General features: G+C 52.4%; 7 protein-coding genes across 7 annotated transcripts; 3 read left to right on the plus strand and 4 right to left on the minus strand.

Moving 5' to 3' along the window:
* On the minus strand, positions 1-1,227 carry BDZ99DRAFT_426260 (exoribonuclease). Its single transcript, XM_033717116.1, has 3 exons — positions 1,028-1,227; positions 858-977; positions 1-799 (listed from the first exon to the last, which is right to left on the minus strand). The coding sequence occupies exons 1-3, from the start codon at positions 1,189-1,191 to the stop codon at positions 205-207; spliced, it is 879 nt and encodes a 292-aa protein (XP_033571001.1). The 5' UTR covers positions 1,192-1,227; the 3' UTR covers positions 1-204.
* A 10-nt stretch (positions 1,228-1,237) lies between these two features.
* On the plus strand, positions 1,238-2,603 carry BDZ99DRAFT_158652 (Cwf15/Cwc15 cell cycle control protein). The gene is made up of 7 exons (XM_033712851.1): positions 1,238-1,417; positions 1,465-1,541; positions 1,590-1,886; positions 1,939-2,023; positions 2,074-2,171; positions 2,221-2,329; positions 2,387-2,603. The coding sequence occupies exons 1-7, from the start codon at positions 1,385-1,387 to the stop codon at positions 2,402-2,404; spliced, it is 717 nt and encodes a 238-aa protein (XP_033571002.1). The 5' UTR covers positions 1,238-1,384; the 3' UTR covers positions 2,405-2,603.
* Positions 2,604-3,242: 639 nt separating this feature from the next.
* On the plus strand, positions 3,243-4,108 carry BDZ99DRAFT_481609 (uncharacterized protein; the record flags this gene model as incomplete). The annotated part of the gene is made up of 3 exons (XM_033722431.1): positions 3,243-3,557; positions 3,611-3,845; positions 3,903-4,108. The coding sequence occupies 3 exons, from the start codon at positions 3,243-3,245 to the stop codon at positions 4,106-4,108; spliced, it is 756 nt and encodes a 251-aa protein (XP_033571003.1).
* Positions 4,109-4,764: 656 nt separating this feature from the next.
* BDZ99DRAFT_452559 (uncharacterized protein) lies at positions 4,765-6,495 on the minus strand (the record flags this gene model as incomplete). The annotated part of the gene is made up of 1 exon (XM_033718282.1): positions 4,765-6,495. The coding sequence occupies one exon, from the start codon at positions 6,493-6,495 to the stop codon at positions 4,864-4,866; it is 1,632 nt and encodes a 543-aa protein (XP_033571004.1). The 3' UTR covers positions 4,765-4,863.
* Positions 6,496-7,423: 928 nt separating this feature from the next.
* BDZ99DRAFT_481611 (barwin-like endoglucanase) lies at positions 7,424-8,023 on the minus strand (the record flags this gene model as incomplete). Its single annotated transcript, XM_033722432.1, has 2 exons — positions 7,424-7,582; positions 7,640-8,023. The coding sequence occupies 2 exons, from the start codon at positions 8,021-8,023 to the stop codon at positions 7,424-7,426; spliced, it is 543 nt and encodes a 180-aa protein (XP_033571005.1).
* A 455-nt stretch (positions 8,024-8,478) lies between these two features.
* Positions 8,479-10,859, plus strand: BDZ99DRAFT_575698 (uncharacterized protein; the record flags this gene model as incomplete). The annotated part of the gene is made up of 3 exons (XM_033728500.1): positions 8,479-9,168; positions 9,461-9,601; positions 9,660-10,859. The coding sequence occupies 3 exons, from the start codon at positions 8,479-8,481 to the stop codon at positions 10,488-10,490; spliced, it is 1,662 nt and encodes a 553-aa protein (XP_033571006.1). The 3' UTR covers positions 10,491-10,859.
* A 463-nt stretch (positions 10,860-11,322) lies between these two features.
* On the minus strand, positions 11,323-16,321 carry BDZ99DRAFT_545959 (ARM repeat-containing protein; the record flags this gene model as incomplete). The annotated part of the gene is made up of 3 exons (XM_033726860.1): positions 11,323-13,980; positions 14,030-15,892; positions 16,058-16,321. 3 exons carry the CDS (start codon positions 16,319-16,321, stop codon positions 11,752-11,754), a joined length of 4,356 nt encoding a protein of 1,451 aa, XP_033571007.1. The 3' UTR covers positions 11,323-11,751.
* Between the last annotated feature and the right edge of the window lie 1,396 nt (positions 16,322-17,717).

A 17,717-nucleotide genomic window follows, 5' to 3' on the forward strand; every position in this document is an offset into this window, starting at 1 on the left:
AATTATTCGTGCGGCATTTGCACCAGTTCGCGCGACTTCGTACGAACGCTGTTTCGAAGCCTTTATACCCAATCCAGAAGGGTATCTCATATCATCGAGGACTCGTGCCCATCTGACATGCTTCCAAGCAAGATCCACTTCGTCAGTCCTTTGATCAAGGAGTTTGCACAAGTCGACTGGCCTCGTCGTATGGCGTACCGCCCATCATCTAGCGTTTTCAGCGCTGAGTTCCGCAATCAAGCCACCGACATCTCTCTTCTTCGCATCCTCCTCCAATCTCCGCTGGATGAATTTAGTGATGTCCTTGACTTTTTCCAGCGCGACACTAGTGCAGTTCAGTAGAGCCATTGGGTCCACCGAAACACCCCCATACTTGGCGATTTGACAGACTTCGCCATGTCTGTTCATTGTAATCACCGCTTCTCCCTCGCGGACCTGCTCTTCAGCAAGGTTGGCGTCCATCAGCATGATTTCTCCAGCGTTGTAGTATGAGAAGGTCACACAGATTGGGTGATGGAGGATTGACAGTGGTATCGGTTCGCGTTCTCGTATGCTGAAGATCGTCGCATTCTCGCCCTCCACCGCTACGTCCGGTCGCCGGAAATGCTGTAAAGCGGCGATGACTGCGATGCAGGACGCATCAATCAGCCCACCGTCATGGTCTAAGATGTGTAGGTCGGCGCGCAGTGAGAAGCATTTCAAGCCTGCGATAATACAGAGTGACTCGGTGTCGAGGGCTCCACTGCGACGGATAGCTTTCTCAAGGATTCGGGAAAGGATGTTTTCGGCTTCTGTAGGACTATGAGCTGGGTTAGGGCGCTTGAGACATGTAAAATTGAGTCTAGGGGATTGCATACCGGCCGATTTCGAATGCAGGCGACGCCATTGGCGAGAATTCGGTGCTGATGTTGAAAATGCCATCGAATTTGCGATCTACAAAGGGCGCAGTGACTTCTGCGGACACTCTTGCAATCACTCTGGGTATTCTATTAGTGCGATCCTGAACAGCTTTTCGATGTCATCTCACCTAGTCTTGCCTAACTGGACATCTGCGACGCCATGCTCGTCGCCGAAATTGAGCTCGAGACTTCGGAAGGCGTCAAAGGGTCGGCCATCTAGGCGGATGTTCTCCTTGAGACCTTGCAGAATGAACTCGCGTTCATTGACAGATATCTCAGCTGCGCGAGGCATCTTCGATATTCATGAGTGAGGGGAACGCGCTTTCCTTCCTGGCTTGAAATTTACAGGTGAAAGGCTGATCTTCGGCAAAACTAATCGCGCCAAGGCCGATCCATGTCTCACGAATTCGCAGTGCAAGTTGAGCCTCTCGACGATCAACATCTTATTCTGACGACCTCTACAACCATCGCGCTCCCTACACACGATGACTACAGCTCACAGGCCTACGTTTGATCCCGTAAGCTCATCCAGAGCCCACCTAGAAAACGTTGGCTAATAGCTTAGGCCCGCGGAAAAGACGCGCAGCGCGGACCGGCGTATCACCAACGGCTCCTCCCAGCTCACAAGGTCCTCAAGCACAGGTATAGTCCTAAGTCACCATCTAAAAGCATCGATCTGACGGGCAAAAGGCAACCTGGCCAAGGTGGAGACGCAGACACCAGCATACGCGACCTCCGCGCAGAACTACTCCAAGCTGAGGCAGCACACTTCGCAAACAAGAACGGCGGAGCCATCGCAGAACAAGACGACACCTTCGATACCACATCCGCAGCATCCAAGCGATTGTTAGACGCATCCACCGCAGACGACGAAGACAACGAGGAATCCGAAGCGAAGCGGCGGCGGATGATACTGGAGGAGGCCAAGGACATCGATGCAGATTCTGATGGCAGCAGTAGTGAGAGCAGTGACAGTAGTGATGAAGAGTAGGAAGGAACTATAAGCTTTTCAGTCAGGGTAATACTGACTTTGATTTAGCGACGATGAAGAGGATGAGACAGCAGAGCTGATGCGAGAGCTCGAGAAGATCAAGCGGGAACGGGCAGAGGCGAAAGCCAAGGAGGTATGTGTACTCATGCGGGCACATGCATACTAGATACTAAGAACCTGCAGGAAGCGGAGCGAGCAGCTGAAGAAGAGGAGCAACGCGAGTTCGACATAGCTCGCGGAAATCCGCTACTCAACCCCAAGGACTTCAACCTCAAGCGACGGTATGCACTGTGCCACTATCGGGCGGGTCTCGGCTAATGCAGGGCGCAGATGGGACGACGACGTCGTATTCAAGAACCAAGCCAGAGGCACAGAGGACAAGAAGAAAAAGGAATTCGTCAACGACATGCTGCGGTCGGATTTCCACAAGCGCTTCATGGTGAGTTACCCCGTTGCTGGCATCGTCGGGCATACCGTGGCTAACGCGTGGCAAAAGGGCAAGTACGTGCGCTGAGCTGAATCCATCGTGCTTTTGCGTCTTTGGCGTCCTTGGTGCTGGGCGCCTTCGCTTCAACTCCGATTGGCCAATGGACTGGACTGGAGGGGCAGAAAGTGACGCATGCATCATGTCCCACCTAGCGTTATCTTCTGATGATCCGACTCGAACTGGAACAAACAAGCTGAAGGCACCGCTATCCATGCTGCAATCCATGGCGCGAATCCTCCTCCAGGGTCGACGCCATCGTCATGGGCAGCAAGGGCCTCGCATGTCAATTCAATATGCTCAGCCTCCGCAGATTCATTTTGATGCATCCATCGTCTAGCGCGTGAGAATCTTGGAAGGCCCCACGTTCATAATCCGCAGGTACCCTCGCAATACCTCGCTCGGACAACCGGACAGGCCGAGCGACTTACCAGCAACAGATCAAGTTATTGCCTGGTGGCTCGAAGCAGGCGGACCGCAACCAGCTCAAGAAGCCGAGGTGGCGAAGTGTGGGGTCGCGATGCACCCAGGGGTCCAAGCCGCCACAGAACGGACCACTCGGGCAACAGAGCGGACGAGGCTTGCCGCAGATGGGCAGCAATGGTGGCTGGTGGTGATCGCCGCAGCTGAAATCGACTCCCGTTCCGATCTCTTGCATACAGCTGACCTTGGTGACGACATGCGCTAGTGGTCCCATTCTACCCCTCCAACCCCTCCGAGCCTGCTTTGCACTTGTTTGTTCGAGCTATGTAGTTGCGCATAAATAGGCCCGCCTCTGCTGTTTCATTGTCCGTCACTCTCAATACATCCTCTATACTCACACATTCTTCACCACTTTCAATTGAACTTTGCCTCACTTCAACTCATCATGTCTAACTACAACGACAACGACAGCTACGGCTCCAACCAGCGCGGAGGAGACTCGTCCAACTACGGACAAGACTCCGGCCGCACTGGAGGAGGAGACTCCTACGGACAGGGCAACGACTCCTTTGGACAGACCCAAGACTCTAGCCGCACTGGTGGCCTCGGTGGAGGAGACTCTTACGGACAGGGCAACACTGGTGGCCAAGGAGGAGACTCCTACGGACAGGGCAATGACTCCAGCACCACGGGAGGCCTAGGGGGAAACGATTCCTATGGCAGCACCAAGCGCTCCGACAACAACGACTCTTACGGAGATGTAAGCTTCCTTGAGCTAAACGAGCCTCGGTCATGTATCTAATATCGCTCTAGGACTCCTCCAGCAACCAGTACGGGTCAGGTACCACAGGCGGAGCTGGCTTTGGCAACAAGACCTCCGGCAACGACGACAGCACCTTCGACAGCAGCAACACCAAGTACGGAAAGTCCGATGAGACCACACCGTACAGCGGCGGGAACGACTCCTACGGAAGCGGAACCACTGGCGGTGCTGGCTATGGCAACAAGGCCGGAGGTAATGATGACAACTCGAACTCGAAGGGTGGTGGTACGTATTCCCTTCTTCTCCACTATCTCTCATCATTCACTTGCTAACATGCAACAGACTCCACCGTGGGCAAGCTCTTGGAGAAGGCCGGCGGCGTGTTCAAGAACGACAACATCGCTGAGAAGGGCCGCGCCAAGCGCGAGGAGAAGGGCTTCGGAGGAAACGATGACTCTTATGGAGGGTCGAACCAAGACTCCTCGTACGGATCCACCAACCAGGATTCCTCGTATGGTAACTCTGGCAACAACAACAATAACTACTAGGTTAAGCTGCTGGAATGCAGTAGGACTTCGGGTGGAGCACGGCGCGCACCCGCGAGAATCATGTAGGATTATGGGCTTCTATACGTAGGATAGGTCTCAGGCACTTTCATGAATTCATGTAAAACAATCACTTCATATGACTGTGCAGAGTGAGTCTGGTGACTGACAACGCTCGTTATGCTTCAGTCTGGAAATGTGCATTCTCCAAAGTGATCTTGGCATCTCTGCAGGACTTCAATAAATGGCCAAAAGCCAGGGTCTAATATCATTTATATCACATCGCAAATGATCGTCAAAATCCAGTTTACGTCGCCATTTAGACAGACGTCTGAGCTGCCTTTCCTCACTTGTCTGGATTTCTGAAGTTTCCCAGTACGTCATCCAAGATCAAGATGCGATATCAGGGTCGTAACACTATAAATCAGGCCGCTATATCTACTACCTTGTTCATACGTAATGAGTCTTTTACAGCACGCCATCAAAGGACTGGCATGTGGTGTAAGATTGACCCTGCCTAGAGGTTTCTAGCACGCCATAAAGAACTAGCACGTGGTTTATGGTACGTTGCGTCGTAGTTCGGGCTAGCATCTGGGCTACTGTAACAAATGTCACTTTGTAGCTTAGATTTCAGTTTGATTCACGGCGCGAGAGATTTTACATCTAACATGTAATTTCAACGGAGCACTGAATCACTCCACAGAGCGTGGTACAATCAAAAGACCTCCCATATCTGGGTATATATTGCAAAACGTCCATCAGCCCAACCTCACTCTTTTCCAAATCCTCAAACACTCCTGCAAATCCGACACCACACTCCCCGTCGGCTCCGCCGTCGTCGTCTTAATCACAAACAACACACACGCCGCCAGCGCAAACGCGCTCTGATTCTCCCTCAACATCGCATAATGCGCCTTGGTCATGCCCCCGCTCTGACTCCAGCTCTTCCAATGATCCAACATCGTCGCCATCTTCGTCGCAACGGCCTCGTCCTGGATCATCGCCCACAAGACCTGCTCCACCACATCCGCAACCGATGTCTCCTCCTTTACATAGCTCTTCTTAACCAGCCACGTCAAGCACGCCTCCGCCACGATCTTGATCCCCAGCTTCTGGCTCAGCATCGCCTCGGTGACGGCCTGCTCGCGCCGCTGGTCCTCGCGCAGCTGCCGGCGGCGGCTCTCATTGTGGAAGTTCGTCGCGTCGTCGCGGATGCGCTTCTGCCGCGCCGCCGCCTGCTGGTCGAGCGGCAGCCGCAGCTCGTCGGCGATGCGCCGCGCCTGCTCGGTGAAGCGGATGTGGCGCTCGAAGTTCTCGGCGTTGTCGTCGCTCGGCGTGCGCCACGTCGGCACGTCGTCGTCGGTCAGCAGGCCGAGAAGGACCAGGACGCCGCACGGGACCGTCTCGCGGCGCGCGACGGCGAGCACGTCGGCGGGGATTGCGAAGCTCCACAGGCCGCCTTTGGGCGCGCCCAGGGCCGTGGCTGCGCAGGAGAACCAGAAGCTCGAGGGGGAGTAGGCGGAGGCGGGGCTTTGATCGTGGAGGTGGGGGAGGGAGAGGCGCGTTTTGGGGGAGGCTTCTGAGTAGGCTTCTTCGATGCCCGAGGAGCCAATGCGGAGGCGGATGGGGGAGGGCGTGTGGAGAGAGAGGAGGCCGCTGTCTTGGTCGCTGTCGTCTTCTAGGAAGCCTTCTTTCTCTTCTTTGGGGGGCTCGGGTTTCGAGCCGTTGAGGGCGAGCGGGACATTGTCGCCTTCTGAGGGCGGGTCGATGCGCGTCCAGTATGGCGGCATAGAGTCGGAGTTCCTGAGGTCCCATTCCTTCTTCCAGTGTAGCGAGAGGGAGAGTATGCCGTCGGAATCGTCAGATGTTGCAACCATGAGCACCGCGTCGGACGTTGTCGGCGCAAGAAGCAGCTTTGTGCCTGCAGGCGTCCATAGTCCTGAGCTCCTCAAGTCGCTGAAGCCTGCCTTGTCGGGCACTGCTCCTCTATCCAGCAGGAAAGCAACGAGCTGCTCGAAATCAATCTCGGCCTGTGGCTGGCTGAGCTCGTCGTGGTATTGTATCCTGTACGCTTTGACCCCGATAACCATCTCTTTCCAATTGAACACCGTCCAGCTGCCGCCTTTCAGGGTGGACGGGGTTTTCGAGAGCTGGAAATATGGCGGGTCGGAGCGGTGCAATGGGTGGATACTTTTTCGAGGGATTTCGATCTCGACGATGCCGGACAGCAGAGCACTGCGCGTGATGGCTGAGACTCCATTCTTCTTGAGGGTGCGCTGGATCTCGCGCAGGGTGAGGAGGACCTTGAACGCGGTGTAGATAGTAGGGAGGACGCCGAGCACAGCGAGAGGGATGCCGACGTAGGTGATTATGTCCACGGCGTAGACCATGGCGTATAGTATTCCACCAGAGGGAGGGCGGGCGCAAGAACGGGCGGAAGTTCAGGCATTTTGGGGCTGACTTTTTGGGCAAGTCGTGTAGGACGCAGGGGGTGTCTTAGACAGGAGTGTGGCGTTTATAGAGCCGTCTCGTGACCACGCGAGGTAAATCCATCTCTATCTACGAATTCGTAAGTTCTGCTCACTTCAGCATTCATCATCTCCCTTCTTTCCATCACGTCTGGATCGTCGCGTGGCTATCTGCATAGAACATCGCTACTTAAACCCCACAACGTTATCATATGGAGTCGATCTGTCACAGGTGCCTTGGTACTAGTTAAGCACACATGTACAGTCTCCACGGTCCTGCGCCCAGAATACCAACAAACAGTCAAAACTTGCTTTTAAGATACAGACGTACTTCTTCCTTTTCCTTTCATCATTGCCTCCTATGTCGAATCACGATGCAACTTCCGATTCTCTGGAGCTTCCCGACCTTTGCCTGCCTCTCACTTACATCCCTGGCATGGGCGTACGGCTTTTAACTGTTATGCATTGAGGAGTTTTTACTGTATCTACATCTTCAGTAACGCCTTTTTGGACGAAGTGCTTAAAAGATACTAATTACTTGAGGTCTGCACTGAACAGTTTTTGCAGTACCGACGATGTAGTAATGGTAAATGCAGCAAAATAGGAGATAAATAATTGTCTCAGTACGCTCAAAGAAGTTTTTTTTCAACCCCTACCTATCTAAGTCTTGCTTCTATCCTCATCGCGTTCCATCCCTTTTTCGTCACGTTTGGGCTGCTGCTTCGCACGCTAGGCGGGAAAATAGTGGCATACTCAAAAAGTCCTCTTGTGTGTACGCCGCGAGAAATAAGCAACGGCAAGCTCAGAATGTCCCGAAATCCATGAATATCAGAATCGAGCCCCATAAGAACTATCTCAACTCCTTGTAGCAAGAAGCCTTCATGGCGTTCGGCAGGTTGTCGCAGTCCGAGCGGGTATTCACGCCTACGCCTGGGGTGCCAAAAACGGACTGAGGTACGTTGAACTCAGTAGCGCAGGCATCATTCGTTGATGTATTCCCACCAGGCATCTGATGAGTACTGATTAGCGAACTTGCAATTTGTATTCGTATATATTAGACACTGACACCCAACGCAAATCTGTTCACTGATGTGACATCGTACGCAGTATTTTGTGCCTGCAATACCATCGTCTTTCCCTTCACTGCTCCACTCGTGAAATTCAACTCGTAGCAAGCACAGCACCAGCAATTCTCGACATGATCCTTGAGGAACACTCCCGCAAAACCGTAGGAGAAGGTGTCATGACTGCCCACGGGCTTTGATTTGTGCAGCTGTACGCTGTGCCTCCGTTGCAGCCCGTGCCAGCACTGAAATCGCTCAGCGGCTTGTCGTGTACATCGCAACTCTGGACTGGACTGGAAAAGTGCGCCTTCCCTGCCCACGAGCACGACGGTTTGCAGCAATCTCAGTAGCTGAGTGGTGAGGTAGCTCTCAACATCAACGACCATTTAAAGTTGCGGCCACCAGAGAGGCAACTGCTTGGCGATAAAGGTCAAATCATTAATAGGGAAAGCGAAGCCACTTGCATTCGCAGGGTCCGTGCTAGACGTTGAAGGATCTATACTAGGCTCTTTTAGGGCAGTTGTACCCTGGTCATCATGTTGAGAAAAGTCTTGGAATGGCAGAAAATAGCGTCTTTTCGCACATCAAGTGCACAATGCATCAAGCACGCCTTCTTGACATTGGGTGGAAACCCTCCTTTACTTCCCAATAAACTACAGCAACGTGCTCGCACCAACCATTCACCGTCATGCCACCGCCCCAATCGGCTTGTGCAGTATGTGGATTTGTCAATCGCCGTGCGGGGGGCGCATAGAAAGAGGCGGGCTTCCTCGTTCACACGCACCAATATGCACCTCTCTCCTTGATTAGAAGACCACAGCACTGTTTACCGCTTTCGCTCATGGCTATCCTCAAACCTTCCAGACCAGAGTTCGCATTCGTCTCCCAAGAATTCAACGACGATGGATCCAAGCAGTCCGTGGACCGGAAAACAGTTCGCAAACAGGCAATGCGCGCTGTTGCTGTCTCAAGAAGAGCCCGTGGGAACTATGGGAAGCACAACCTTCGCCAGTACCCGATCATGCTGCTACTGGATGAAGAGGTCAATCAAGCCCAAAATGGAGACTATGAACTGGAAGCGACGAGTCAAATCCAACAAGCCCCATGCCGAAACTCGTACTCCATCCCGTCTAGTCCAATTGCACAAGGTTTCGAGTCGATGAGAATAAGATTCGGTGTCGATATTTTAGAACTCCCTTCACTCGCTTCGTCGCACTTAGCCCGACTCGCTTCTTCCAGGCTTGCGTCCGAACCTGCAATATTCGCTGGTCTCCTCCAGTGCAAACAGGTCTCTTACATCGGCCATGTACCGGCTCGATTCGGGAATAGCGTCTGTATGGAAGACGCAGCCAGTTGTCTCGCAGCCAAGATGCGTCGGATGCTCTGCCCTAACGACGCGGCTATAACGGATGTGATGGTGATCGGGCTGTATAGTAAGGCTCTGAAGAGCCTTCAGAACGCGATCAACGATCCTGTTCAGGTCTTAAACCCGGATACGCTATGTGCGACAGAACTGCTCGCCGCTTTCGAGGTGAGTTCAACTTTGGCCGGTAGCTATCATACAGGCTAGGTACATCGACATGACTAGATGCTGCACTGGTATAGTTCTCAGCGCAGCGTATGAGCTTCCCACGAAGATGTTATATCTTCAAGCTCATAAACTGCAAGCAATCGCGATTATATGTCATACTCGTGAGAGCATGAGAGGCCCGCGGAAGCAGTACACAGTGTGTCTAAGAGTTCATTTTTATGTCCCAAAGCTCATGTAAACTGCGGCAGTTGGCCCGTTGGCCATGGTTTCGGCTCATACTAACTTTCTACAGTTTCTCGAATTCTCGCAACACTACCAAGGAACTAGGCAATACCACTTGGACGGCGCTGCTTGCATAATTCGACATCGAGGTCCAAACAGCTACAAATCTGATTATGAGATATCGCTGTTCATGGCGCTCTCCGGACCCATCGTAAGCGCATCCCAATTCCTACGGACCGAACCACACTACTTACCAAGCCAACGCCCAGTTCACAGACGCCATGTGGCAAAACGACAACCGCTTCATCGTAGAGGAAGGGTGGCAGAATGCAGTATACGCAATGGTTGATCCGCACTCTTCACTTGAAGGAAGCCCCATGGTTGTCGAATTCTGGGCTCGCATCGTCCATGTCAGCGCATACTTTCGCGATGTCACCGCCATCGTATGTGGACAGGACATTCTACAAGGAACTAAGTACTCTCACGCCCCTACCTGCACCGAAGGATGTGAGCATCCGCCTAAGTCGGTACACGAACTTGCCTGCCGCGGTTTCAATATCCGCCGCCGGATCCAGGAATGGCGTCATGAATATCGTGATATGCTCATAGAAGATACCTCCTACCAGCAGTCAAAAGAAGCTTATGCCGTCTTTCGCTGGCAATTCTTTGGGGTCTATCTCTCGGTGACAGCGCTTCTGAACCGTCTCATAGGAGCCATAAGTTCCTCGATGCGGATTGAACTGGAAAACGAGAGTCATGAATTTGCCTCAAGGGTCGTGCTTATGGAGCAGGATGCTTTAGAAGAACAGGCCACGGACGAATTCTATTTGGCCCAGAAGACTGTCCCCAGGGCCGACTTCTATTCGACTCAAAAGGTTGTCGTTGCTCGATCTATTCTGGCCACCTCGATGTCCTGGAGTGATGACAGCATGACGGATCATCAGTCGCCGATCGGTGAGGAGCAATTGATTGAAAGATGGAAGTTTGAGGCTTGGTGTAAGCTCCTGGGTCGCAGCAACAACAGTCCTCGACGGAATCTATGTACTTTGTTCACGGTGTGCTCTCATGAAGAACTACCAGAGATATTCAGTCAAAGTTGAAGCCACGGGTCACGATTGGGTCACAGGCACGCGGGGCATGCATGGAGAAGGTGGCACACTAGTTCCAGAACAAGCTGTCTCGTGTGTACACCTGTCTGCCGCTGCTTGGGTTGCTTCAATGTATTTTCAGGAATCTAAAGAGGATAGAAGCTCTTTGCTCTTTGCCTTGGGCTATGTGGAAACTTGTTAAAGCGCTTCATGCAGTGGCAGACGGGTGATGAGTGTGCCCCTTTTTCCATGCCCAACGTGTACAGGTCCTTCCATGTCTAGCACGGACCCTTCGAATGCAAGTAGTTCTGCTTTCCTCGATATAGAATTTAACCTCTATCGCCAAGCAGCTGCCTCTGGTGGGCGCAACTTTAAATGGTCGTTGATGTTGATAGCTACCTCAGCACTCAGCTAGCTGGTCACATACTCGCTCTGGTGTCTAATATCATTGAATCGTATCGGTAAAGGTCTCAGACGGATGGAATCAAGATAGACCGGCAGTAGAATTCAGGCGCCAGTTATTAGTAGTGATGGAGTCAATCTGGGTAATTTTATACTCGAGTTTCCGATAGAGCTCCGCATTGGGTTCGTAACTTCACATGAAAGCGAGTAGAAGAAAGGATTGTTGATGCTAGAGCAGCCATCCGCGGTTACTGTAGAGGTTGTGAAACAAACACCGCAACTCACTTACGATTCTGACCAAGAATAATGACCCTGTGTGTACATACATCATAATGCACCACACACATACAATAGGCCATTCGTTCTTGGAATTAGATGATTGCCATATCTCAGCTATCCGGTATTGTAGACTCTGGGAAGTATCCTACCGTAAGTCTCATGGACATTATCCTTCTCCAGGCGCGACAAATATGACAGCTTGAATCAAGCAACAACAACTAGAAAACACCTCCCGCTAAACGCCAGGTATGCGGCACTCGCTCCACGCTAAAGCAGGAACAGTTTTGTGGCAGTAGAGAAAACACAACGCCAGCCATGCAAAGTACCCATCCGTGACGAAGAGAAGACGGACGGACGCTATGCACTACCCAGCCTCACTTGACCATCATTAGAAAGGAAAACTGGTAGAAACATAAGTGGGGAAAGCATGGCATGAAAGCAGGACTTGGTAGGACATCATTACTCATTTGTCGCCGATGTTGGGATCCAGTCTTTCCCCACACTCTCGTGAATCCTTCCCATCCCTAAACACAACCCGCTACCCAATTACCATAAAACCTGGCGTTGGTAGCCATATTGAATCAAATTGAGCTCAATCGGAAATATCCTCATCGTCCGAGGCTGGAACTACAGTTTTCGCGGTAGCCCTCGTGGCCCGACCGTTCGGCTTTTCAGCAAGAGCCTTGCCATTAGCTTTCGGCTTCTGCTTAGCTTTCCCGTTGACAGTAGGCGAGGAAGGCTGTTTCGATCTCGAAGGGAGGGACACTCCATTCGATTTCTTACCACCTCTCGTCCGGGTCTGTTTCTTTTCTATTGGCTTTGGGTCTGCGTAAAGTTCATCCTCGGAACCGGGCACCTCCGCACCTGGTTCAGCGTCGGCATCATCCATATTAACATCATTCGTGTGGCCATTGTCCTCTTTGGCACCCTCGGCGTCGGTGTTCTCGGCTGACTCCTGCTCTTCCTCCTCAACATTCTGCCATTGCTTCTCTTGCTCCTCATCCTCGTCGTCGCTCAGTTCGACGTAGCTCTTCGTTGTCGATTTGCGGACACTGCGACGTGTAATCTCACTGGACGGCTCGGCATCGCCTTCTAAATCGCTGTCATCGTTCCGCCTCGACTTCTTCTTTGGCGTACGGACAGATTTGGGAGTCTTCGGCTTGGGCTTGGGTTTGGCCGGCATCTTTAGCTTCTTCTTGAAGTTCGCATTGTGATCCGCAAGGCTCTTCCTTTTCTTGCCTCGCAGGCTGTTCCGGACGATGGCGTCGAGACCGTCCGTCGCCTCTTCGTCCACCCAGATCTTGTTGGCAATCTCCTGCGCCCGCTCATGGCTCTCTAGAGCTTTGAAAATGCCAGCTGGAAGCTTCAGCTTCCCCGGCCATGCCTGCATATTCCATCCGTTTAGCTCCTCCCATAGTCTGATGACTGCTTGCGCCAGGTCGCTGAGCATGTACAATTTTTTGTCGGCCTCGACATTGTTCGAAATTCCATCAGCGACACTCTTGACGCGCTGCGCCACATGATAGATAAGAGAGAGATTTTCCGACGTAGCGACGCACTTGAGATAGAGAAGGATATACTGTACGGAATCTTGGAGGCTCTCTGCGTCAGTGTCGAAGTCAGGATGATGCGCTAACAAGCTAATAAGCCGCGCAAAGACCTGCTCTAATGTCGTTTCCTTGCGCGCGGCCATGCGAGCACGCTGAGAGCGAACGAAGGTGATCGCACTCTCTTTAAGACTCACTTCGGGCTCATACGCAAGAAGAAATATGATAGAGAAGAAGCGACTCGAAAGACGACTTTGGCCAAGATACTTCATCAGCTTGTTGATGAATCCGGTACGCACAGGCGTGTGGGGATCCTGGGCCACGGTAGCGAGAGAGTAGAATGAGGTGGGATTCAGCAGATTATCCAATCGACGAGTGCACGAGAGTTTTAACAGGAATTGTGCTGCTACAAGACGGAGGCGGGCCTTGTGGGGAGCAGAGGAGTCGCCCGTCTCAGAAAGCTCGCCCTCTTTGGTCACTAGCTTCATTAGGAACTTGTACACCGTAGTGGCGGCCTCGGCGATTGGGGCATCAGCGGATATGGAGCGGAGTCGATTGACTAAGATCTTCAGAGCCCATATTTTGGCCGTCAGGTCGTCGTCGGGAACGTCCATCCAGTCCGGCTCCCCAGGCGTAGCTTTCGGAGATTCCCTCTGTAGAACATTCGTGATAGCGATGTCCGTCACTTCGTCAACGTCTTCCTCATCTTTGGGGCCAAGCAGCATAAGTTGGCTTAAGGCTGCAAGTCGTGTCAAGTAATGACCCGAACCATATTCGAAACCTTTGGTGCATTTGCTGATAAGGTCTTTCGCGTGCATTTCCTTTTTATCTGCACTGCTCATCAGAATCGTTACCGCGTGCTTTGCGGCCTTGGGAGGCGATCCGTAGAGAGCGAAGCTGATCATACTCTGTACGAATTTTCTGTCCTTTGGCAACTCCGCGGGGAACTTTTGGGCGAACCCAGAGCAAGCTTTCAGATCATCTACCGCATTGAGTCCATTTGGCTTTTTGGCCGTTGGTGCTCCACTTTCTAACACTTTGCATAGCTCCTGTACATGAGCCTTGAAGACATCCGGATGTTTAGTGGAGATTTCTTTCAGTATTTCGTGGGCTGCTGATGCGAACCCATGCTCGTTTGTGCGTGAGTACTGGATAATCGCAGGTACGTGGCTTCGGTTGTAAGCAAGTATGCTCACTCGATACAGAAGGGCCTGTAGGGTCTCCAGCAGAGTAGATGAGCCTGGCGCATCCTCTATCCTCTTCCTAAGTTCTTTCTAAAATGACGTTAGTGACGTTCTTCGCTCTTAACCACGTTGAACTTACAATTGATTTGTGCACCTTTCTATAATCGCTATCCGGTGCCATGCAGAACCTGATTAACTGATAGTTGCGTCGGTCATGGGCCTTGACAAATTTCCATAGATCATCCTGGGCTCGCTGCGAATCCGCAAAGGTCCCCGAATAATAGGATATGAGACCGTTCAATTGCTGTTTGATCTCTTTCTCGTTACCGTCCATGACGCCGCCGTTGTATTCCTCGCATTTCCCCAGAAAGGTTTCCATAAACTTAACGCCAGCGGCTTGGTTTCCTTGCTTGGCAAAGTAGACCTTTTTGGCCCTTTCGTCTAAGCCTTTCACCAGAAGCAGCTGTCGTTCCGTCCGGATCTTATCAATTTCAGCTTCAGTGTAACCGCTCTTCTGACTGTCCTTCACGGCCTGCGAATTTCCATTGGTTGCTGCTTTTGCTTTAATGGGTGGAAATGCTAATGGAAGCAAATACTCATACAAGACGTGGTCCACGAGAACATTGATTTCCTTGTCGTTGATGTAGCAGGTCTCGAGGATCTTTGACGGAACCGGTTGAAGAAGTGCCGATACTCTCTCGTTTCCTTCGAGCATGGCACCGGCAGCTACGCCCCAGATTTTCCCGATAAGTTTCATGGAATCAGTTCGTACGTTAGGCTTCTTGTCCTTGACTCTGTCGGCAAGATTGGAAAGGATTGATCCCGGCTCGGACATTATGCCGTTGCTCCCGAGTTTCTCCACGATATCTTGGAATGGGAATTGGTCAATTGCATTTATCGCAGCAACGCGGACACGTTCGTCGCTGTCTATCAGCGATTGCGAGAAATACCTCAACAGCTTTTGCTCCTCCTCTTGATCCAGGCCAGCCCCGCCAGCAGATGTCATTAGAATCCGCCCAATGCTCGTGGCCCATGCAGCACGAATTACAGGGGACTTGTCCTGTTTTCTCTGGAGGAAAGCCTGGTACGGCTGCGTATACTGAGATGGGAACGAATGGGGCGAAGTTGGCGTCGTAAGGAAATTGTACGCGCGAAAAGTGTCAGATGCGGACGCGAGACTTTGGGAAGGGAAAGCGGCAGGGTCTAAGACCGGCGATGGTGGAGGGCCGGCAGCTCCAATACCAGCGATCATGTCACCAAAGGTTTCTGTGGCAAGTAGGCGCAGTTGCAGGTTCTCTGCACTGAGTTCTTCTTGGAGGTTAGGTATGATGTCTTGCAAAACGTCTGGCGAGCACCTCCAAAGCTCTCGCAGCAGGTTATGCGCCTTCTTGGCCTCCTTCAAATCTTCTTCAGAAGGTGCCGTTGGGCCTTCGTCTTCTGAGTCGTCTAGGTCGCTGCTGGCGCGCTTACGCGATCGAACTTTTGGCATTGAAGAGATGGCCGTGGACGCATCAACAATCACAGAGCTGAAATAGTGCCCTACAAGACGAGCCATCTTATCGGGGCAGGAATTGCAGACATTCTTGGCCATGTTGTACGCCGGAGGGGCCTCTTTCAAGAGCAGGGTCATCTGCTTTTCATCAATCGGCACATGCTTCTTGCCTTTCGTGCCGGTACTCGTCATGACTCTTGGGTCAGCGCGGAGGAATTGCGCCAGTATCACATCCACTACCTCAGGAGGCAGGCCTTGCGATTCCTCCACGAGGGCCCCGAGCAACGCCGTCATATGGTGCTCCACATTTTTGCTCAGCTCCTCGCCAGAGTCTGCTTTTGAGGGACCAGAGAGTACGTCGAAGCAGATCGTGAAGAGATGTAGCGCAAGAGTGTTCGAGGAAGGGATATCGGTGAGAAGGACGATGCTCTTGACTTCAGCGAGGGATTTGAGGACGTAGAGATGTTGGGCGTTGTAGGCATTCGAAGGGTCGGCTAGCGCTGGGAATATCTTTGCGATAATTAGAGTAAAAATGTCCTAATACTCAGTCAGTCTCTAGCTCTTGAGTTCTCGGGATCTGGTCTCTTCCACCTTGAGCTGTGATGCTGTATACGGCGCGTCCGGGGCGCATAGTCTGAACATATCCACAATGCAGCACGCCGTCCACGCGCGTACTCCTCCGTCCTTGTGCAGCAGCAGATTATGGTGCGCCAGTTCCTTTGCAACCGATAACAGGGAATCTCTTTCGGCCTCCTCTTGCTCCATGCCCCGCAGCTCCTGAGATAGCTCCTGCAGGCGGCGCAAGAGGTCGCCAACAGATATGGGCTTCCCAGGCCGGCCGACGAGGCTGTCATTGAAGCGCAGCTTCACTAGGCCGCCCTCTTCTTCCTCCTCTTCCATGACTTCTGTCGCGGCGCTGCGCCTGCTCCGAGTGGCCATGTCGCGTGGTGGTACGGTCGTCGGTAATGCGGGCGCCCGACAATTGGCAGCTCGCGCCAGAGAGGTGTGTGCGAATGAGGCCGATCAGTCGCGTCAAGAGTATGGATCAAAGAAAGGAGAATTGATCGAGGTGAGGGCGGGGAGATGGTGAGCCGGAGAGTGGTGCGAGGTTTGTCCACACGCGTGCAGCTTTGAAAGACGCGCGACCCAAGCACAACGGCCGACCAGACCGCCTGCAACCCCATTCACTACAACCACAGGCATCAGCCCTCATCTAAAAGGCCTTTGCTCTGCAAACACACCCTTCTGGAAGTGGCCACGTCTCTTAGAAATACAGCGCCGCCCATGCAGCAACTAGAAAGTCAGAGATGGAGCGCAGAAATCAAGTCTTTCAGACCGTTGGTCGACCCTTTACTTCTTTTCATCAGCCCATCTAACCCCCAGTAGTTGAAGGCTCCCTGTATAAGACTGAGCCAGGCTGCTCTGAGCTTCGCCGGGGGCTCTGGGAACAGTGGAGAGGTCATCGATGGTCTGGGCCAATTACTTAATGTTCTTAAAGAAGTTACATCCACTCCAGGCGCTTTAGATGAAAGGCTCGCCGATTACGTCTTCTTTCCTGTGTCTCACGTCCTCAAAGTATCTCAGAAAGTACCACTACGTGCCCTTGAGCTCTCTTTAGAATGTCTTGCCATTCTATTAAACACGGGCTGGCGATCTCACATCGGCTCGAGCTTAGGAGGGCAGCTATTAATTCTTCTAACCTTCTTGGCTGACCCAGCCTCTGCTGGAAGGACCGTCAAGAAGACTTCTGAGGAGCTGCAAGCAACCGCATTTCATTGCTTGTCCGCGCTCTTCACCTCGTTTTCCTCGACACAGGAAGGAAAGGACTCTCTCACGACCACGGCGAACGTTCCCGCCCTTGGTCAGACCATCACAGTCCTCCTACAGGGTGTAACTGACGGTGCCTCAACTCAAATACGACTAGCGGCACTCGCTGCGCTGAAGACGGCATGCCTCACCATTGAAGATCGAGATGCTCTCGCTAGTTTCATGCCAGGGATAGTCTCTGCGCTCGCAACGAAGGTCTTGGCATATACTTCAAATTCTCGAACACCTTTTCGTTTGATCGAATCAGGATTAGATCTTTTCAGTGCTCTGTTTCTAGCACTCATCAGTGACGAGCAGACCAAAGACCTTCCGGATGTACCGTCGACTTCCCCATCGGGAGGGTCAGCTACCCTCCAGCGTAGCAGATCATGGTTGAGAGCGACATCAGGGCAGCTTAAGCTTGCTCTAGCGAACATCGTCAAACTACGCCAGCATGAGCGGATTGAGGTTCGTAAAGCACTTCTTCGATTGTGCAAGAGGATTATTCAGGATTGTCGAAGTTCGCTCT

The sequence above is a fragment of the Mytilinidion resinicola genome (assembly GCF_010093595.1).
Source record: "Mytilinidion resinicola strain CBS 304.34 unplaced genomic scaffold BDZ99scaffold_24, whole genome shotgun sequence".
In the NCBI taxonomy this organism is placed as follows: Eukaryota; Fungi; Ascomycota; class Dothideomycetes; order Mytilinidiales; family Mytilinidiaceae; genus Mytilinidion; species Mytilinidion resinicola.

Excerpts from the sequence above, each read along its gene's own strand:
- BDZ99DRAFT_158652 (XM_033712851.1), top strand. The coding sequence starts at position 1,385 with ATGACTACAGCTCACAGGCCTACGTTTGATCCC. Across the intron at positions 1,418-1,464 it reads ACAGGCCTACGTTTGATCCC|GCCCGCGGAAAAGACGCGCA; the intron begins GTAAGCTCATCC and ends CTAATAGCTTAG. Across the intron at positions 2,172-2,220 it reads GACTTCAACCTCAAGCGACG|ATGGGACGACGACGTCGTAT; the intron begins GTATGCACTGTG and ends TGCAGGGCGCAG.
- BDZ99DRAFT_426260 (XM_033717116.1), bottom strand. The coding sequence starts at position 1,191 with ATGCCTCGCGCAGCTGAGATATCTGTCAATGAACGCGAGTTCATTCTG. Across the intron at positions 978-1,027 it reads GTCCAGTTAGGCAAGACTAG|AGTGATTGCAAGAGTGTCCG; the intron begins GTGAGATGACAT and ends TAGAATACCCAG. Across the intron at positions 800-857 it reads CCTGCATTCGAAATCGGCCG|TCCTACAGAAGCCGAAAACA; the intron begins GTATGCAATCCC and ends CCCAGCTCATAG.